A 16694-nucleotide genomic window follows, 5' to 3' on the forward strand; every position below is an offset into this window, starting at 1 on the left:
TTTGACTGTCTCCCAAGCTAAAACTGACACGGAGTTGCCTTTGTTTTCACAAGTTCCAAAAATAGCCATTTTAAATTAATCCTGAGAAGGCTGAGGTGATACAGGAGGTAACACAGAAATGAAAAGCTTCTGTCTTGCCCAGTGTATTTTTCATCAAGCTTAGGATGCCAAACTGGGCTGCAGTATCATCATTCTGATATATTGACTCTATTGTCAATACTGCACTTTTGTGTTCTCTTGTACTGATTAATCCTATTTAATGTCTAAAAATACAATTTATACTGATATCTGGTAGGTCCCGTTAATTGAATTTTGACTCCTGCTGAGACAAGGCAGCAATTGTATGTTGTGATTATGTTTCTGCCTTTTTGGTGCTACATATTTTGTGTCCTCGTACCTGACTCCAGAACACAGTCTCTTATGCTGAATATCTGCTCTGGTCCAGGTTTTCACCAAGTGGACAGCCTTCCTCTTAGGCTAGCCTAAATCATGAGGTACTTACCACAATAATTTTCATCTTTCCTCAGGAATTTCAGTATGTGCAGTCCTGGCAGCCTGTACTAGATGTCTCTTTCCAGGGTTCATTTGATTTCTCCTGTTTTTTCCTCTGCCTTGATGTCTGATTAATTTGATACAGTTTACCTAACTGTATTGTGATGCTAACTGCATTATCTCTGAGTAATCCATGACATGCAAACTGACATTTGATTTTCAGTGGAATAGTAACTGGGGAGGAGGTCTGGTTTGTCTCACAAATATATTCAGATGCAACGTATATTGTCATACATTTTTTGTGCAAGGATAGGCTGAAAATCTTCTGAAAGATGGAAAATAATAATCAATACCTATGAAGTGATGTTGGGGTGCTTGGCAAGCAGTGCAGGTATGTGCCATGGCCCTGAACTTCCACATGGTGGAAGGAAACACAGTGAGGCTGACAGAGATTAAAGAAGTAACACTGATAACCTATAAGCAACAGGCAAGTTCCTCTTTAGTTTCTTCAGAGGAATATGGGTTCAAGCTTTTTAGGGATGTTTATTGTTCTCTGTCTTAGGAGCTCTGTTAGAGTCCAGAGTGCTGAGCTGAGGTGTGCTTTTGGTCAGAGAGCAAGTGCAAATTTATGCCAGAAATTTCCTCCAAAAGTGATTATTCCATATGGCTTGTGGGAGATATCTAGGCTATGTTTTGACCTTATATTTCAGGCTCTGTTGCTGCTCACCATGGCAATGGGAACATAAGTGGGGAAATGCTGGTCGTAAATAAGCACTGATACCTTTGATTCAACTGCATCACAGGGCAGGTGACTAGGAGTGTCTGAAGTGCAGAGCTATGGGCCTGGGGAGGGAGGCAGAAAGCCAGATAGCAACAACTGCCTAGGGTCAGAGAGAAGGACTAAGCTTTCTAAGATGAAGAAGACATGGGGATGTGTCTTTTCTGACACTTTTATTTTTTTTTTCCTGCCCTGATTTATTAAGTTCCAGTAAACAAATAAAATATGTTCTCTTTTTGATGTAGCTTGGCTGAGTCACTACATTTCGTAACAGTCAGAGGTGCCCAGAAAGTTTGCTGTCTCTGGATTCAGGCCCATTGGACTTGCTCAGATAAATACACTTGGTGGAAACAGGAGTGTCAAGAGCTTTCTAACCCAGCCTACCTTTGGGAAGAACAAAAGCTGGTAGAGGCTGCACAGGGAAAATAAGAGTGCAAATTTAGTAAGGGTCCCTGTGCACTCATCACTCCTTCTGAGAAGAGGTGTGGTTCTCGTCCAGACCCTGTTGAGCTCTCTAAGGCTCTCCTGATGTTCTCTGCAGATATGTATGTCTTGAACATGTGGGGAGTTTTGTTGTTTTGTTGGGTTTTTTTTTTTCCCAAACACATTTCAGAATCCAGCTGCTTCAGCTGCTACAGCTGCTTCCTTTCAGCAAAACTGCGTAAACCATGTTGAGGTTTTGTGGATCTTTGTAGCTGCGAACCTACTCACAGCCAATTTCCTTACATTACAAGGTTATTTTAGCAACACAGTAATTCTAAGTGGTTCCACAAATACCCTCATCTTTTGCCTCCATTTGTTTACTCATCCCTTCTTTCTTCCAAAAATTCCATCTCTTCAGCAAAGCAGAGTCCTGTGCTCCAACAAGGATATATCAATGCTGATGGAGGAGACTGGAGGAATGCTTGAGGACAGCACAATCCACAGTTTAACCCAGTCCTTTCTGATTCCTAGGATGAAGATTTCAGGTTTAAGCAGAGTAGTTTGTGTTTTCACAACCACATGGCTTCTTTGCATGCATGTGAGCATTAAGCATCAGCAATCAGAGCCTGCAAATAGCCTGATGCATTAGGAAACCTAGACTGTGCTGCTCGTTTACTTTGAGTATAAATGTCATCTTGGCAAGTGATATCCTGTCTTGCATACACAAAGTTTGTAAGTTGATTGCTGAGCTTTAATGGCATAGGCTGGGTAATGAATTTTAAAGTTTGTGTTTCTGTTCTTCAATGACCCTGTGCACATGACATGAAGGTGCAAAGCACCCCTGAAGCTCCTTTCAGATATTCAATCACAGTGTATGTGCTGAGCTAATCAGAGGGATTTGACATTCTGATATTGAATAGATGAGTTAAGGATTAAAAAAAAATTTACTGTAATTTTCAATGAAGTCAGGGCATGGACTGGTCTAAGTAATGGCTCTGGTCAGATGGTCTACTTGCAATGTTCATTAATAACAGTTACTACTACTGTACAGATGTTTTGGATGGACAAAATGCTTTATGTAGAATCAGTACCAATTGACATTCAGCAGATTATACTGTTCTATGCCTTGAAAAGGACATCCTTTTTTATTTTCTTTTAAAATGAAACTAAAACTTCCACAATAAATCATTATGACCTTGGTAATAATCTAGTTTTTTTCCATTTAGGTGATACATAGATACTCTTTGCATTTTTTCTTCCAAGTAATTTGGAAAATAAACCCAAAGTGTCCTGATCCCCAGTCACAATGTCGTTCCAGAATAAAAGGGAAAATTGTTGAGAACATGCCCTCTTATGGGGGGAAAGTAGCAAAAGTTAACTAAATGTATACAGTTGTAAGGCTCTATAAATAATTTTCATGTCATGTCTGCCCCTTTGAAATCTACCCAGGATGCATAAAATCAGATGTGTGTAAAGGTTTGCTTTCCATCACTACAGCTGATTTACTTTCAGCAGGAAATTACAATTTGTAAATTCTTTCTCATTTGATTTCTTGGTAGTTACTAAAGTCAACTGTTTGCCTTCCTCATGTTATCTGACAGGTATTAGTAAACTGTGGTGTCAGTGTTCCTGATGTTGTGTTCCTTTGAATACAGACTATTTTGTCTATGGCACAGGTCTTGACAGTTTTGAGTTACAGAAGAAGTAGTATTACACATTACAAATGTTCCTTTTCTAGTATCATGTCACCATTACCTTAATTCCTTGTAGAACTTCCCTTTTTTCAAGGGAAAAAAAAAAAAAATAATAAAAAAAATAAAATAAAAAAAAATTAGTGACCATCCCAGTAATATCCTTTTGTGAGATTCTTTTTTGGTTACATGTTTCCATATCTCTCAAATGAAATGCAAAGCTGAGCTCTACTTTCACAGTGAACCATCCCCTTTTAGCATCTCCTTTCAAGCAGTCTCTGCATTGTTTTAATTGTGTGAGAAACCTTATCTAGATACCTCATGACTACCCTGGTGAAAAAAGCAGTGTGTCCTTTAGAAAGCCTTCTCAGTATTCCCAGGTAGTGTTTCCAGATGAGATTGATCAGGTGTTTTTTACACCAGGAAATGGCCATGACAGGGTCTTCAAAATCATGCACTTCTGGTGTAGAAAGTATTTAAACTGTACAACTGGACTCTCTTCTGCAGGTGTAGTGGAAGCATTTTCTCATAATTTTGTGATTTTTTTTTTTCTCTAGTCAGCTTTGCAGACTGAAGTGGATCATGCCTGAAAACTGACCTGTCTAATGAGTATAGCCTGCATCTTGCAGTGTTGTGCTGAAGTGTGGGGTTGAGCTGAGGGATGCCTGTGTTTCGCCAGTGCTTTGGAGCATGAGTAGCTGAACTTTATTTCTTTGCAGGCTATAAAACGTGCTACTAACGAATGTTCTCTTGGCTGATCCTCTAGTGGAGTGTGTACTCAGAAAAAACTTTTAGATTGAGCTACTCTGGAAAAGGAGGCTGCCTAAGACAGTCTTCCCACCCATGATAGCTAATTGTCTTTTGTTTTGGCTGGACACCAGGGACCTGTATCTAGAGGGACTTCCATGTGCAGTTCAAATCTGAGGAAGCCACTTCCCAGCTGTTCCTCTTGTCTCTTCAGGCTGGGAATCCTTTTCTGCTTGTGGTAATGGATATAGAAGGCCCATCCTATAACTGCACACTCGGGGTTTTGTGTGTAGCTGCACTCCTTAAACTGCAGTTTTCTGCTTGTAAAGGAGAATATGCTTGGAGGGATTTCATGGGGCATCTCTTCTGGAAGTCCAAAGGAGTGTGTAGAGCCTCCATCCAGCAAATGGCGCACACGTCAAAATAGTCATCCTGAGGGTGTGCCCTTCTTAAAAGAAGGAAATGCAAAATGATGCTGTAAGATCATGGCAGGGATATTTACCTCACATTTGCTCCTCAAATTCCTCCTAGTGCTCCTGTGTGACAGACTCATGTGAAATTCCAGATCTGCCAACAAATGAGGAACCTCACTCTGTAGCTGCAATATGTGCACAGTATTTCGTTTCAGACTCCTGATTTAAAAGGCTAGATGAGAATACAGAGTTCTAATTTCAATTTGTTTACCATTTTCTTGCCCCTTTTCCTCTGGGCTGGAGTCATAGTATGTACATATTTAAGGTTTCCAGGCTGAGTGCCAGCACTAATGCATCATTTCAGTAGATCAGCCAAGCTGGTTCTGCCAGGGCCTTTGAAGTGGCCTTGAACATCTGTTAAGAGAGAAAGAAGAAGCTATGGGTCACCATCTGGTACTTGATGCCTTGCTGTCATAACAGATTCATTGAGGGCTCAACTGGACCTGACTTTCACTGTGCAAAATATTGAACAGCAAGAAACACAATTGTTCTAGAAAGGTTTGCTGTGGGGAGATAGAAAATGGGTAGAAAAAGACTCTAGAGAGTGTTCAAAGAGTGATAGGAAGTTGTGTAGCTTTCCTCTGGAGTAGACCCCACTGCCTGGGAGCCTGGACATTCCAAAGGGAATGCAGCAGGACCCCGTGTAGAACAGTTGGGTCTAACATCACTGATAATGATGGCAATATTTGCCTCTGAAAGTTGGGATTAAATTGTTTTATTTCTTTAACCATCTGTTTGAAATAGCTTCTTACCATTTTTTCATCCCCAAATTACTTTTATATTGACATGCCACATTTTGCTGTTCTAAGAGCTTCTCAACGGCTTGCTATTTTTAGACTTGTAATAATGGATGTGTGCATGACTCCTCAGCTGGCAACCAGCTTGTTAACTCAGACTGGTGCCTGGTTCTTACATCTTTTTATATATCGAGTCAACTGTACCTTTTGAGGTAGAATATCTGAAATAGAGCAGAAGTAGGTGTATAAAACCAAAAGGGTGGCCAAGAACATCTGATTTTCATTATATTCTTTACTTTTTGTGCTGAGTGCATCTTGAGTGTGTTTGACTTGCTGGAGATACACTGAACTATTGCACTGTTGGTTGATTCTTGTAATCCTGTAAAAGTAACTGAAGTTAGAAATAAAATGAATAAACAGTAGGACACTGGATTAGTCTTAAAGGGGTAAGTCAGCGTGTAAAAGCTATCAGGAGGGTTTCCACTCCCTGGCATGTTACCTTAGTTGACTTGTGGTTTTCTGAAGTAATGAACACACTGTAATTATGTAAAATAAGTTAACTGGCATTGTGTGATGATGGCTCTTCAGTGATATAATCATGTAGACAAGGTGGTCTGGGGGAGCAATTGCCCCACTCATAGACAACTGACAGATTAGGTGGTTAAATTAGCCAGGGAAATTCCCTGGGCTCCCATCAGGAAAGTAGGTAGATGGAGTCTAGGAGACAATTCAAGAGGTCAGTGCAGGAGTCTGACCTTAGGTAACGTAATAAATGGGAATAAGGGAAACTGGCTCTACTTACGTCATCAATCAGTTCTGTGTTGGTGAACCAGTATGCCTCTTGTATGAACTGTTAACATCTAGTGTGTTTCTAGCTGAATGACTATGTTTAAGAGCTATTGACAATATGCAATAACTGCATCTCCTTAATAAACTTAATAAATTTCCTTAATAAACTACAGATTAATCCCAGATACCAATAGAGTCAATGAGGGAAACCCAGATACCAACTGAGTCAATAGGACCAATGAGAAATTATGTTTATGTCTGTAATTTGGTATATCAGAGAGCTGTAAAATAGAATATCAGACTTCTTGTTTGAATTGAGGTATCTTATTAAGAATTTGAAAGATTCCATTTTCAATGTGATTTGAGATCAAAGAGGTGAAAACTTAACCAAAGTAACTGTGAGCAAGTGTCTCATTAACACTTGAAAATGTGGCTTGGTTTACCTAACTAAAAGATATAGAAATGTGATGACATTTTTTGTGAAATTAAAAGAATTTTTTTTCTTATAGCCATTTGACTAAAAGCAGTATTCTGTGGACCAGTGTGCATTTTGACACCTTCAAAGATACAAAAACTGACAGGAGGTGGAAATTCGAAGCACTGTGATTTGTTAAGTTAAAACAAAGTAGGCATTTTCAGCCTACCTGAAATATTTTACTTAAAAATAAATCTATATAAGTGATAAAATATCACACAGTGATAAACATCTTCATTTTGTTGAAATCAGTTGACCTGAATGAAAGTTTGTAGATAGCTGTGTTTTGCAAGATAGTTCTTTAATCTTTGGTTGTCCTCAGACATGGGATTTTTTTTTTTTTTCCATTTCTTTTTGGAAGAAGAATTTCATAGTCAAGTGGATAGAAGACTGTATAATACTAAATATAAAATAGCCTTCCTTTCTTTTCATCTCTGCCTAGACCTTTTCTGCAGAGGCTTTGCTGTGATTTATCTTTTCAAGTTCCAATAGTAATGATTTAGCTAGTTTAATGATGAAGGTGAAGTCAGTGAGATTCAAGTATTACGTGAGCCCCAAATAAAAAAAATGAAAACGATATCTGGAAACTTTTTCTAGAAAGCGAAAAACTGTTTCACTGAAATAACCGAAAGAGCTTGGGCGTTTCAAAGTATTGCTAGGAGATTGTTTCCTGGTGTATCAAGGAAATGCTGTGTCTTTGACCAAAACCATGTATCAAAACACTGGTGATGAACTAAACGAGACCTTGTGGCTTGTTGTTTCCGAGTTAGCACTAACCTGGAGGAGGAAGGAAGTGGGGGCTGAATCAGGGGCCTGGCCTCTTCCTGTCGAACAGTACAGACCAGACTGACAGGCAAATGCAGATCAGTCGAGCTTGGGGGTTGGCACATTTCTGTTCTGGACTGTCCTTGGGAAAGTTGCCTTCACGAGCAGTGAGACCACATGTAAGTGGATGGTCTAACACAAGTACACATGGACTTCAGAATTTAGCTAAAGTGGCATGGTGGATAGAGTTACTGCTTTACCCTGAGAAGAAAAGCCCAATTATATTCACAGAAATGGGGTCCAGTTACTAATAAAGGCAAAAGTTAGGACTTCTGCACTGGTTTTGTAGCTTCCAGAGTGAGAAGTCTGTAGCAGTAAACTGCTTCTTGAATGAAGCAGCTACTTCTCAGTTCCCTTACAAGAGGAAAATATCGTATTTCCAGGACTGTTAAAGTTTTGAGGGTTTCTTCTTTTGAAGTCAGCTTCTAGCTGTTGTTGTAACCTATTTGCAAGATGTAATTATAATTGTTATTTACAGAGGGAAACAGTGTAATTTGCCTTCTGTGGGCAGGGTTAGATGCTGGAAATTTCCAAGAGAACATGTGACAATGTAAGATTTTCTGTTGAAGACTACTCTGGAATCAAAGATTAGGAAATTAAGAATTTTACAGTAAGCTGTCTACTGTCTTCAACTATAAGCATTTAGCATTTTCATTCTGGGTACTATTTCTTACTAATCCTTTATTTGGATTGAAGATTAGAAATCAGACATTAAGAATTTGAGTGGTTTGTTTGCGATGTGTGGGTGTCAACCCAGGAGAGAGAAGTGGAATTTTTAACAGGGGACCATACAAGAAGTTTAAGAAGGTGCACACAGTCAGTTTTTCAGACAGGCTTTTTTCTTTTTTCAGCCTTTTGTTTAATTCAGCCCTGGACAGATGAACTGGGCTGAGAAGTAGTTGAGAAATCAGGATCTGGCCATAAGGAGAAATATAATTAATTTTTGCATAAAGCGTGTAAACAGTTAGGCGAGAGTAAATTTTAATCCCTGTGACATGTCCTATTCTGCTGAGTATCTTGGATTTCTGTTGAGAAGCTAAGGGGAAAAATCTTGTTCCTAACATTTAAAACAGACTAATTTGTCTGCACAGTCCTTGTAATTAAGAAGTTCAAGGCAAATTACAAGTGGCTGCAGAATGTCTTTCTCTATTTTTGTAAGACACTTAAAGTCTGGGTGGAACATCTGTTTCCTCCTCCCCACAGCTCATTTCAGAGATTATTATGATTCTAGTGAAATCTCACAGTGACATGTGCTGCTATTCAATGAAGATGTTTCAAACACCTACACAAAACCTAATTGCAGCTTCTGCCACTTACTGCCTATACTGAAAAAAAAAAAAAAAAAAAAGAAAATAATAGGAATTTCAAAGTTTTGTGAGCTAAAATGGGAGTTGCCAGTCTGCACTGCAACTACAATAAGAAGTGGTGACAGAAAATACTTAAAAACATGGAATTATCTGGCATTGCTCATGTCATGTATGTTGAGAGATAATTGCCTCTGCAAATATGACTGAACTTTTGCCATTCATTTCTGTCCTCAACATGAGGACTGAAGAAATTGTGGAGCTCAGAGGGGAGATATATACACAGAGATACTTTGGTTTGAGTCCCTTTCTCCTGCACAGATTCTCAGTGTGGTTTTTGAGAGTCAAATATTCAGACTTGAAATAGATTGTCATTTTTGTGCAGAGATGAATTTCCTGTATCTCTACAATCCAATAAAAATTCAGATGTTGGTGAGAAACAGTGATAGGTACATGCCATCTGAAATTTCAAACCAACCAACATTCCGTTTTTTGCCACTCCCTGTGATTGGGTGCAGCGCCCTCCTCTGTGCAGAAATGTTTACAGAGTGCTTAGAGTGATGACAGAATCTGTTTCTGTGTTTAGAGCATTTTTTGGGCCCAGGCTCCTTGAAAACAAGTGAAAAGCACCTCTGTGAGCTGGGCTGACCTCTGGCTGGGTTAACAGGTTGAACTGAGGTTGAAGATGTTTTTGCAAGAGAAGGCTTTTTTAGAATTAATGTCCTTTTCCTCAGCCAGCAGACTAATCACTGCATATTTGTTACAGTTTCTCTTTGCAAAGAGACTAATACTACTTGATGCAGCTGACTGCTGTGAAATACAGAGGCGTTTTTGTCAGTTCTTGGGGAAAAAAAAAAAAAAAAAAAAAAAAAAAAAAGACATTTCAGTTTGTCTTCATTTCAGTTGGTGTGAAACCCTGTTGGTCTGGTGAAATCAACAGAATGGTTGTTAGGAGGAGTTACCATCCCTGGCTTTCTGATACTTGCCTGTGCAGCTGAGATGCCTTAGCTGTGACCACCTTTGGTGTTGATTTAAAGTAATTTGCTTTTTTTGGCCCTCACCTGGATTGGGACTCCTTCCACAAGCATGCCCATGAGATAGTAGTACAGCTGTATATTTAAATGTCAGTCACCCTAAGGCAATGCCACTGAAGCTACCAGTACAATTTAATAAAACAGATCCAGAGGGCAAGCAATGAAAGCTTCTTGTCAGGACGCCTCCAGTCATGATGGTAAAATGCCCATGAAGAAGGTTAAAGTCCCCATGGTCTCAATTCCTTACTATGAAAATGGTGTTTCAAAGGACGAAGTAGCTCTGTTAATTTACTGTCCTGAAATGTTTATAAAGGTGCATCTTTGATGGGGGGATTTCAAACCAGAAAACTATATAGAAAAGAGATAGTACCCTGAAGAGAGAGACACTATATTTTAGTGAAGATATCTATCTATATGCACATATATTCTAAGGTCAACATTTGAAGAGCTGTTTGCCCAAAACTCAAATCTGTTGCTGCTTATAGAAATGAAATAGTGTGTTTATCTTAGCCATTGAGATGTAATTTCAGTTTATACCATGTTAGTACAACTAATCCTTTCACTGATGTTCAGCTTCTGCCAATTCAGTCAATGGACTAATTGTGTGAAGGGAAGCATACAAGCACAGCAGTGTTTTATGTACTACATCTCACCACTTCCTGACCCTGTCTCCCTGCACACTACCTTCTTACAGTCTTCTAGCCAGATCTGTTGTACAGTTAGAAATGCCCAGATTAATTTTCCCTGCTTTGACAAGCTCCTTTACATTTCAGGAGGCCAACATTTTTAGTGCATCCATAGGAAGCGTCTCCACTACAGCCTTTCACCACACGAGAGACAGACTGAAGATGTAGGCAGCTGACAAATGTGAAAGCAATGAAGAGGTGTTCTGAGGCTGACAGTGCTTTTCATAGTGCACGCATTTTCTGGGAAAGGCATAAGGAGGGAGATAAACAGGAGACGATTTTGGCAGGCTGAGAAGAAGCTGCAGCAGACCAAGATGTTCCAAAGAGAAGATCACATCAAAAAGGTAAGGGCACCAACTTCATCCTGTCCTTTTCTCCTGCTGCTTGAATATTTTCTTGAAAATCAGCAAGTCTTCCTTTGAAAATACTGACATTTTCTGGAGAATCCTATAAATGCTATAAAAGTAATTTAGCATTACTTTGAAAAAATACCATACTATTTTTATGGCTCATTCCAGCCCCCTCAATTCCTACTCAAAGATGGGTTTTTTCCCAGAAGCTCTGAAAACTGATAAAATAATAACAGTCCAAACATCAGAAATAACTCTGTGTAATTGCTGCATATGGAGTAATAGTCAGTCAAGACAGAGGTGAGGGGGGAAAGGGAAACCACAGAGCAGTTTATAAAAAGTCCTACATAAGACTTTGATTTGAGACTAGAAAAGACTGAAAAAAACTCTGAAAGTCTTATTCTTAGTCAAACTGTCTTTACTTAAGGGTGTGCCAGCAAAGATATATGCCTAAAAGGATGGTGACTCTGTCAAAAGAGTGTCATAATGTCATGCATGCATTCAAGGGGAGAGCATCAAGGGGTTAATTTGATTGTGTTTGTGTCTAACAATGTGTCATCTAGGATGTTACTCAGCATCGACCTAAGTGTACAGTCAGCTGAGTAAATGATGAAGTTCCTTGCACCAGCATGGGCTTGGACCAAACTCAAGGGATTTTGAAAATCCCTCTGGTAGTGTTCTCAGCGTGATTGTTTTAATGTAGCTTATAGCTAGATCAATATTCAACTTCAATCATCTATTTTTTTTCCCTTTTCTATATATACTTGAAGAAGTTTTATTAAAAATTATAATGTTCCCATTTCTACCTTCTCTGTGGTCTATAGTCCTGGGCAGACTGGAAAACACAGTATTACTGTACATTTTTGCACAGCTTTTCACACTGTAATAAGAAACAGAAAAGGGTCTTGAAATGTTGAAATAGTGTGCAATGATGACAGTTTCAAAATTGCAACAAAGTTGCTGATTTTGAGTAAAATCGGTCTGGTGTTCCCAGAAAATATCCTCTTCCTCATTATTTGGTTTTTATGGGAGCATCTGGTAGGATATGTCAGGCAATGATAGTTGCAGTCATTGGCCTTGATAACAGCTCTTAGTTTTCTGGTTATCAGATTTCTGCTCCAGGTCAGGCTTCATATGTTCAAATGGACCTTATTTGTCACCTGGTGTTTTGGAAAAAACATGCCTGGAAGCTAAAATGTATGTGGTACCTGTAGGACTGAGTGAAACTTGAGTGAACACCAACATTTGCGAACATCTAAAGGGCCATCAATGCTTGGCTGAACTGAACACTTTAGCATCTGACCACTAGACACTTCCTAGTAATTCTGAAGTGTGGGAGTCTTTGAGGCCTGGATTAGTTTTCCATAGGCAATGGGCCAAGCCATGTTATTAACAATGAACAGGATGCATACGGGATTTTCCGCATAAGGATCTTGGCACCTTTAGGGTTTTAACCCAAGCACTTCACAGCTTTGAGATCTGCTAACGCAGCTGAGAAACAAGGTAAATTAGAACACTCTAAATGGTCTGGACTGAATAACCAGATTTTAACCTGTCTGTCTTTGTCATTTATCTTTCAGGTCCTCAGGCTCCATCAGCCACCGTCCAATCACATTGCAGCAACACAGGTGTTGCCATGAGAATCAGGAGGCATCCTGTCTGTTTCACAACTTGTCTTTTTGTCCTGCTGGGTATACACCAGAGAGAGCTATAGAGGCAGAGCACACATTTCAAGAGAGCTGAGAAACCAGTTCCTGCACATACATGCATCTGTGTAAGAGTACTCCAAGACCAGAGGTCTCTGTGGCACTGCATGGATATAAGAGCTGTTGCATGTGTGGGCTTAGACTCTGCTTTTTGAGATACGATGTTCCGAAGAGGATTTATTCTATTTCTTCCCCGACTTGTAGGCCTGCTGGTTGTGGCCTGTTGCTCAATGTCTATTGTTTATATGTTGGCTTGCACACCCAAGGGTGACAACCAGCAGTTTGCCTTGCCCAGGGTGCACAGTCCGACTGTGAAGGAGGGATATGAAGCCATTCTGCAAGAGCGAGAAGAGCAACACCGCAATTACATCATCAGCTTGAAGAAACAAATTGCCCAGTTGAAGGCTGAGCTCCAGGGCAGGACTGAGCAGCTTAAGAACATGCAGAAGCAGTACCCAGATTCCTTGGACATTCAGCTCGACCACAGTAAGCCAGAAAAGGCCCAGGCCAACCTGTTGGCTTTCCTCCGTTCCCAAGTAGACAAAGCAGAGGTGCACAGCGGCGTTAAGCTGTCCACAGAGTACGCGGCGGTGCCCTTTGAGAGCTTCACCCTCCAGAAGGTGTACCAGCTGGAGACAGGGCTGACACGGCACCCAGAGGAGAAACCCGTAAGGAAGGACAAGCGAGATGAGTTGATAGAGGTGATCGAGTTAGCAGTGGGGAGCTTGAACAAGCCAGATGGGGTCAGCAAAGCAAAACCCCGTGTATACACAGCCTCCGACTTCGTTGAAGGTTCGTACGCAGAGAGCAGGTTAGAAGGCGCACGCGGTGCTGGGGAGTTCTGGTGTGAGTGAGTTGCTGAGGGAGATGAGAACTGTGTCAGAGCACAGATGTCTGGGACGGTGTTAGTGCTGTGACCTAGTGATGCTGTCTCAGGCACGATTGCAAAATGGCAGCTCTCCTGGGGAACAGGACTTTGTGACAACAAAGCCTACCAGTCTCCTGTAGTGATACCAATAGGCACTCACAGCTCTCTAGTCATGCACTTGCCTCAAAATTGACAAAGCAAGGAGTGACTGACCAGGCTGCAATCCCGGATCGATTTCCAGCATTAACATGGGCAACTGCAGTTCAAATCCATGCTGCCATTCTCCTCCTTTCTGTTTGTTGTTTAGTTTATCTTTTCAAAATATGTTTTTTATATGTGCTGAACAAGCATGTGTGACTGTTTGGCACCAACTCTTTCCATGCAAGAGGGTAAGGAGATAGGAGATGTTTCCTATCACACATTACTCAATATCAATTAAGCAGTGAGCCTCTCTTTATGCACAATCGAGAGTCTTTGACTGGGTACCAGTGCTGTGCTTGGGGAACAAGTGCAGAAAGACCTGGGGAAGAGATGCACACGAGTGCTGGCTCTATGAAAGTTCTTCATGCACTAATGGTCTTGCTGGCTTTCTTATACCATGGTGAAATGCTCCAGAGGGAGGAAGCCTTTCACATGACTTGGAGCTCAAGAAACTGGAGGCCTGCATGCAGCTCAGTCTGAGCTCAAGGAACCTTCCTTGTGTCTTCCCCTGCAGGACAGGTCCTTGCTTCTGTAGGTGCAAGGGTACAAACTCTAACTCTCAGTCATCAGTGCAGACTGGTTTGTTTGCAAATGCAGTGACCCGTGTATTGAGGCTGAAAACAAAGAGACTTGGCAGAAAATTTCCCTGCCAAATCCCTTTGAAGGTCTCTGTCACCTCTTGTCACTCTCTTTTTCCCCAACTTCATTCTTCCAAGAGTGGAAAAAACTGCCAATCAAAGGACAGATCCATTGCTCTGTGTAACTTCAGTATGTGTAGGGAGGACTGAGTTATCTGTTCCAGTGCTGCATTTCAAATATAGTTTGGACTCTGAACTTGTTTTCGAAACAGTGCCGTGCAAGCGCTACTGCCTACACAATAAATGAGTAATAAGCTGGATTCTATGTCAGCTTCTGACAACTTAGTACAAGTCCAGCAACACAGCAACCACGAGTCTGTTAACCCAGCCACCAAGCCAGCTGTTTTAATTTTCTGGAACTGTCACGGGCAGCTGGAGATTTCTGGGAGTGCCCAGATTTGCACTGAAAGTAAATAGCACCCTCTAAGTGTTTTCCAGCTGCTTTAGCAATAACAGCACACAAAATCAGTGTGCCTCTCTTCTGTTAAGTGTGATGCTACCATTCATCTTAAGGTTGATCAAGTGAAGATGCACTGTAATGAAAATCAAGTAAGCAAGGTCAGAGAAAGGATTTAAAATCTGAACTGCTGCTGTCAGTATGTTGGATTTGTGTCCTTGTTTCTGCTCTATTCTGCTTTACTCGAGTGTGTTGCTGATCGTGAGTCTAGCAGAACATAGAGTTGTGCACAGTAATCTTGTTTTCTTTGGCTTCCTGTGTGGATATTTCTTTTCTTGTGGATCACATCTGGCACCTGCTATCACTTTTTCAGTACTAGTTCATTGCTAGCATATGCCAACAGGCACGGGGTGGTGTTTGCAGAGGGAAATGTTTCTCCAAACACTTCTTGCATTTAAGGAGAAATGTTTTGTCTCTGTGGCTGGGATATCTTAAAGTTAGTGTTGCATCCTCTGCAGCTTCTAGAGAGAATTACTTGTGCATGGAAGTTAGACTATGACCCCAGTACCTTACATCTGCTTCTCAGCAGATTTTCTGTTACATGAGATTTGGATAGGATTCTCAGTTCTCCTTCCAGAGTAATAGCTGACACAAAGTGGAATTTTCCATTTTTCTCCCCTTAATCAAAGCCAAGTGAGCCACACCTTCTCCCTGGAGCTCAAGATGTATCCATCTGGCCGCTGCTCTGCTTAGCTTCTCTCTTGACAGAGGCACATGGGCCGTTCCACTGCTATAATGCTCCCCCCTCCCGCTTATTCCTCCCACTTATGTACCAAGTTCACTAGCTTTCTGCCAAGGGGAGTCAGTAAGAAACAGCATGGGAAAAAATCAGAAATTTCTGTGTATTGTAAGCAGGCAAAGGACTGCTCTGTTTCCAGTAGAAAGCCAGTTGCTCAGAAAGTAGGATAACAGGTCTGGTCATAAATTTATGTAAATAGCAGCAGGGCCAAATAGATCTGGGAGTCGTTCATTTTCTCAGAGATGGAGATTAATTTGGAGACTCTGACAAGCCTCAGTAGTGTGTTCCATAAGTGAATGGAATCACTGCTTGATGATATTCTTTCCTAATATGAACAGTTCCAGAAAATCCCTGGATTGTTTAAGAAATGCCCTGCCATAACACCTTTGAATATGCTGGATCATAAGTTTTCCTACTTGAAGTATGTGTCTGTCTAGTGACTGGAATTTTAATCAAGGTCACAGATGCAAATGAAATAGGAGTAGCTTTGCTTTCTCAAATGGGCAGCTACTGGTAGTGGTCTCTCTGATGGAATTTTGCCCTGGAAGCTTACTGGGAGAAAGAATGACACTTTTCATCAAAGGATAAGATACTGTATTTTACTGCATGTGAAGTGGGAAGACCACTGTAGTATAGAATTAAAATGGGGACAGCAAATTCTGATAAATCCTCGTAGTGGCTCCTACATCATCTAACAGAAAGGAGCTAATGAATGTGAGTCCAGGGAACATTTCTAGTGACCCTAGGAGACGAAGCCTGTAGTCTGTGGAACTGAGGCTAGAATTATCATCCACTCAACAGTATTTTGTTAAGAATGCACTGCTATTTGCTAGTGAGACATTTCATGTAGATCCACATAGGTAACATTTGTTTGCCTGCCCTGCTGAATAGACATCAGGTATTTTCCATTTCTTTAGAGTGCCCTGGGAATTGCTGCTCTGAAGACTGGAGACTTACAGCTCTTTCATCAGTTCTTCAGGCTAGGCCATTTTTGCTTCTCACTTGTTATTTTCCTTCCTCTCAGGGCCATGCTATCTGCTGACACACAGAGCTCCTGTTTACTTTTTTACATTGGGCTTCTAAAGGCTTTTCTTCCTGCCTCTAAAAGGAATGGTGCATATTCTGAAACATATCTGCTGTAATGGAAGCAATGGATTATTAACTAACCTTTTAAAATCCATATTGAATATCTAACCTTTCCAAGGTTTTTTTTTCAGAAGCAATCTTTTAAAGAAAAGGTTTTTTCTTTACTTTTTTTGAGACTACTTTTTTCCTCTTCTT

At 40.6% G+C, this 16694-nt stretch overlaps 1 protein-coding gene across 4 annotated transcripts in view; it reads left to right on the plus strand.

The window, feature by feature from the left end:
* The window catches only part of CSGALNACT1 (chondroitin sulfate N-acetylgalactosaminyltransferase 1), a 47778-nt gene that overhangs the window by 9501 nt on the left and 21583 nt on the right, over positions 1-16694 (plus strand). For 2 of the 4 annotated variants that reach the window (XM_040065272.2, XM_040065273.2), the window contains exons 3-4: positions 10542-10798; positions 12385-13302. In XM_040065272.2, coding sequence (XP_039921206.1) covers positions 12672-13302 — 631 coding nt within the window. In that variant the 5' untranslated portion in view covers positions 10542-10798; positions 12385-12671. Of the gene's footprint in view, positions 1-10445; positions 10799-12384; positions 13303-16694 lie in introns of those variants that run through there. The other 2 variants (XR_005701018.1, XR_005701017.1) reach the window with 1 other exon arrangement.

The sequence above is a fragment of the Hirundo rustica genome, chromosome 5, assembly GCF_015227805.2.
Source record: "Hirundo rustica isolate bHirRus1 chromosome 5, bHirRus1.pri.v3, whole genome shotgun sequence".
NCBI lineage: Eukaryota > Metazoa > Chordata > Aves > Passeriformes > Hirundinidae > Hirundo > Hirundo rustica.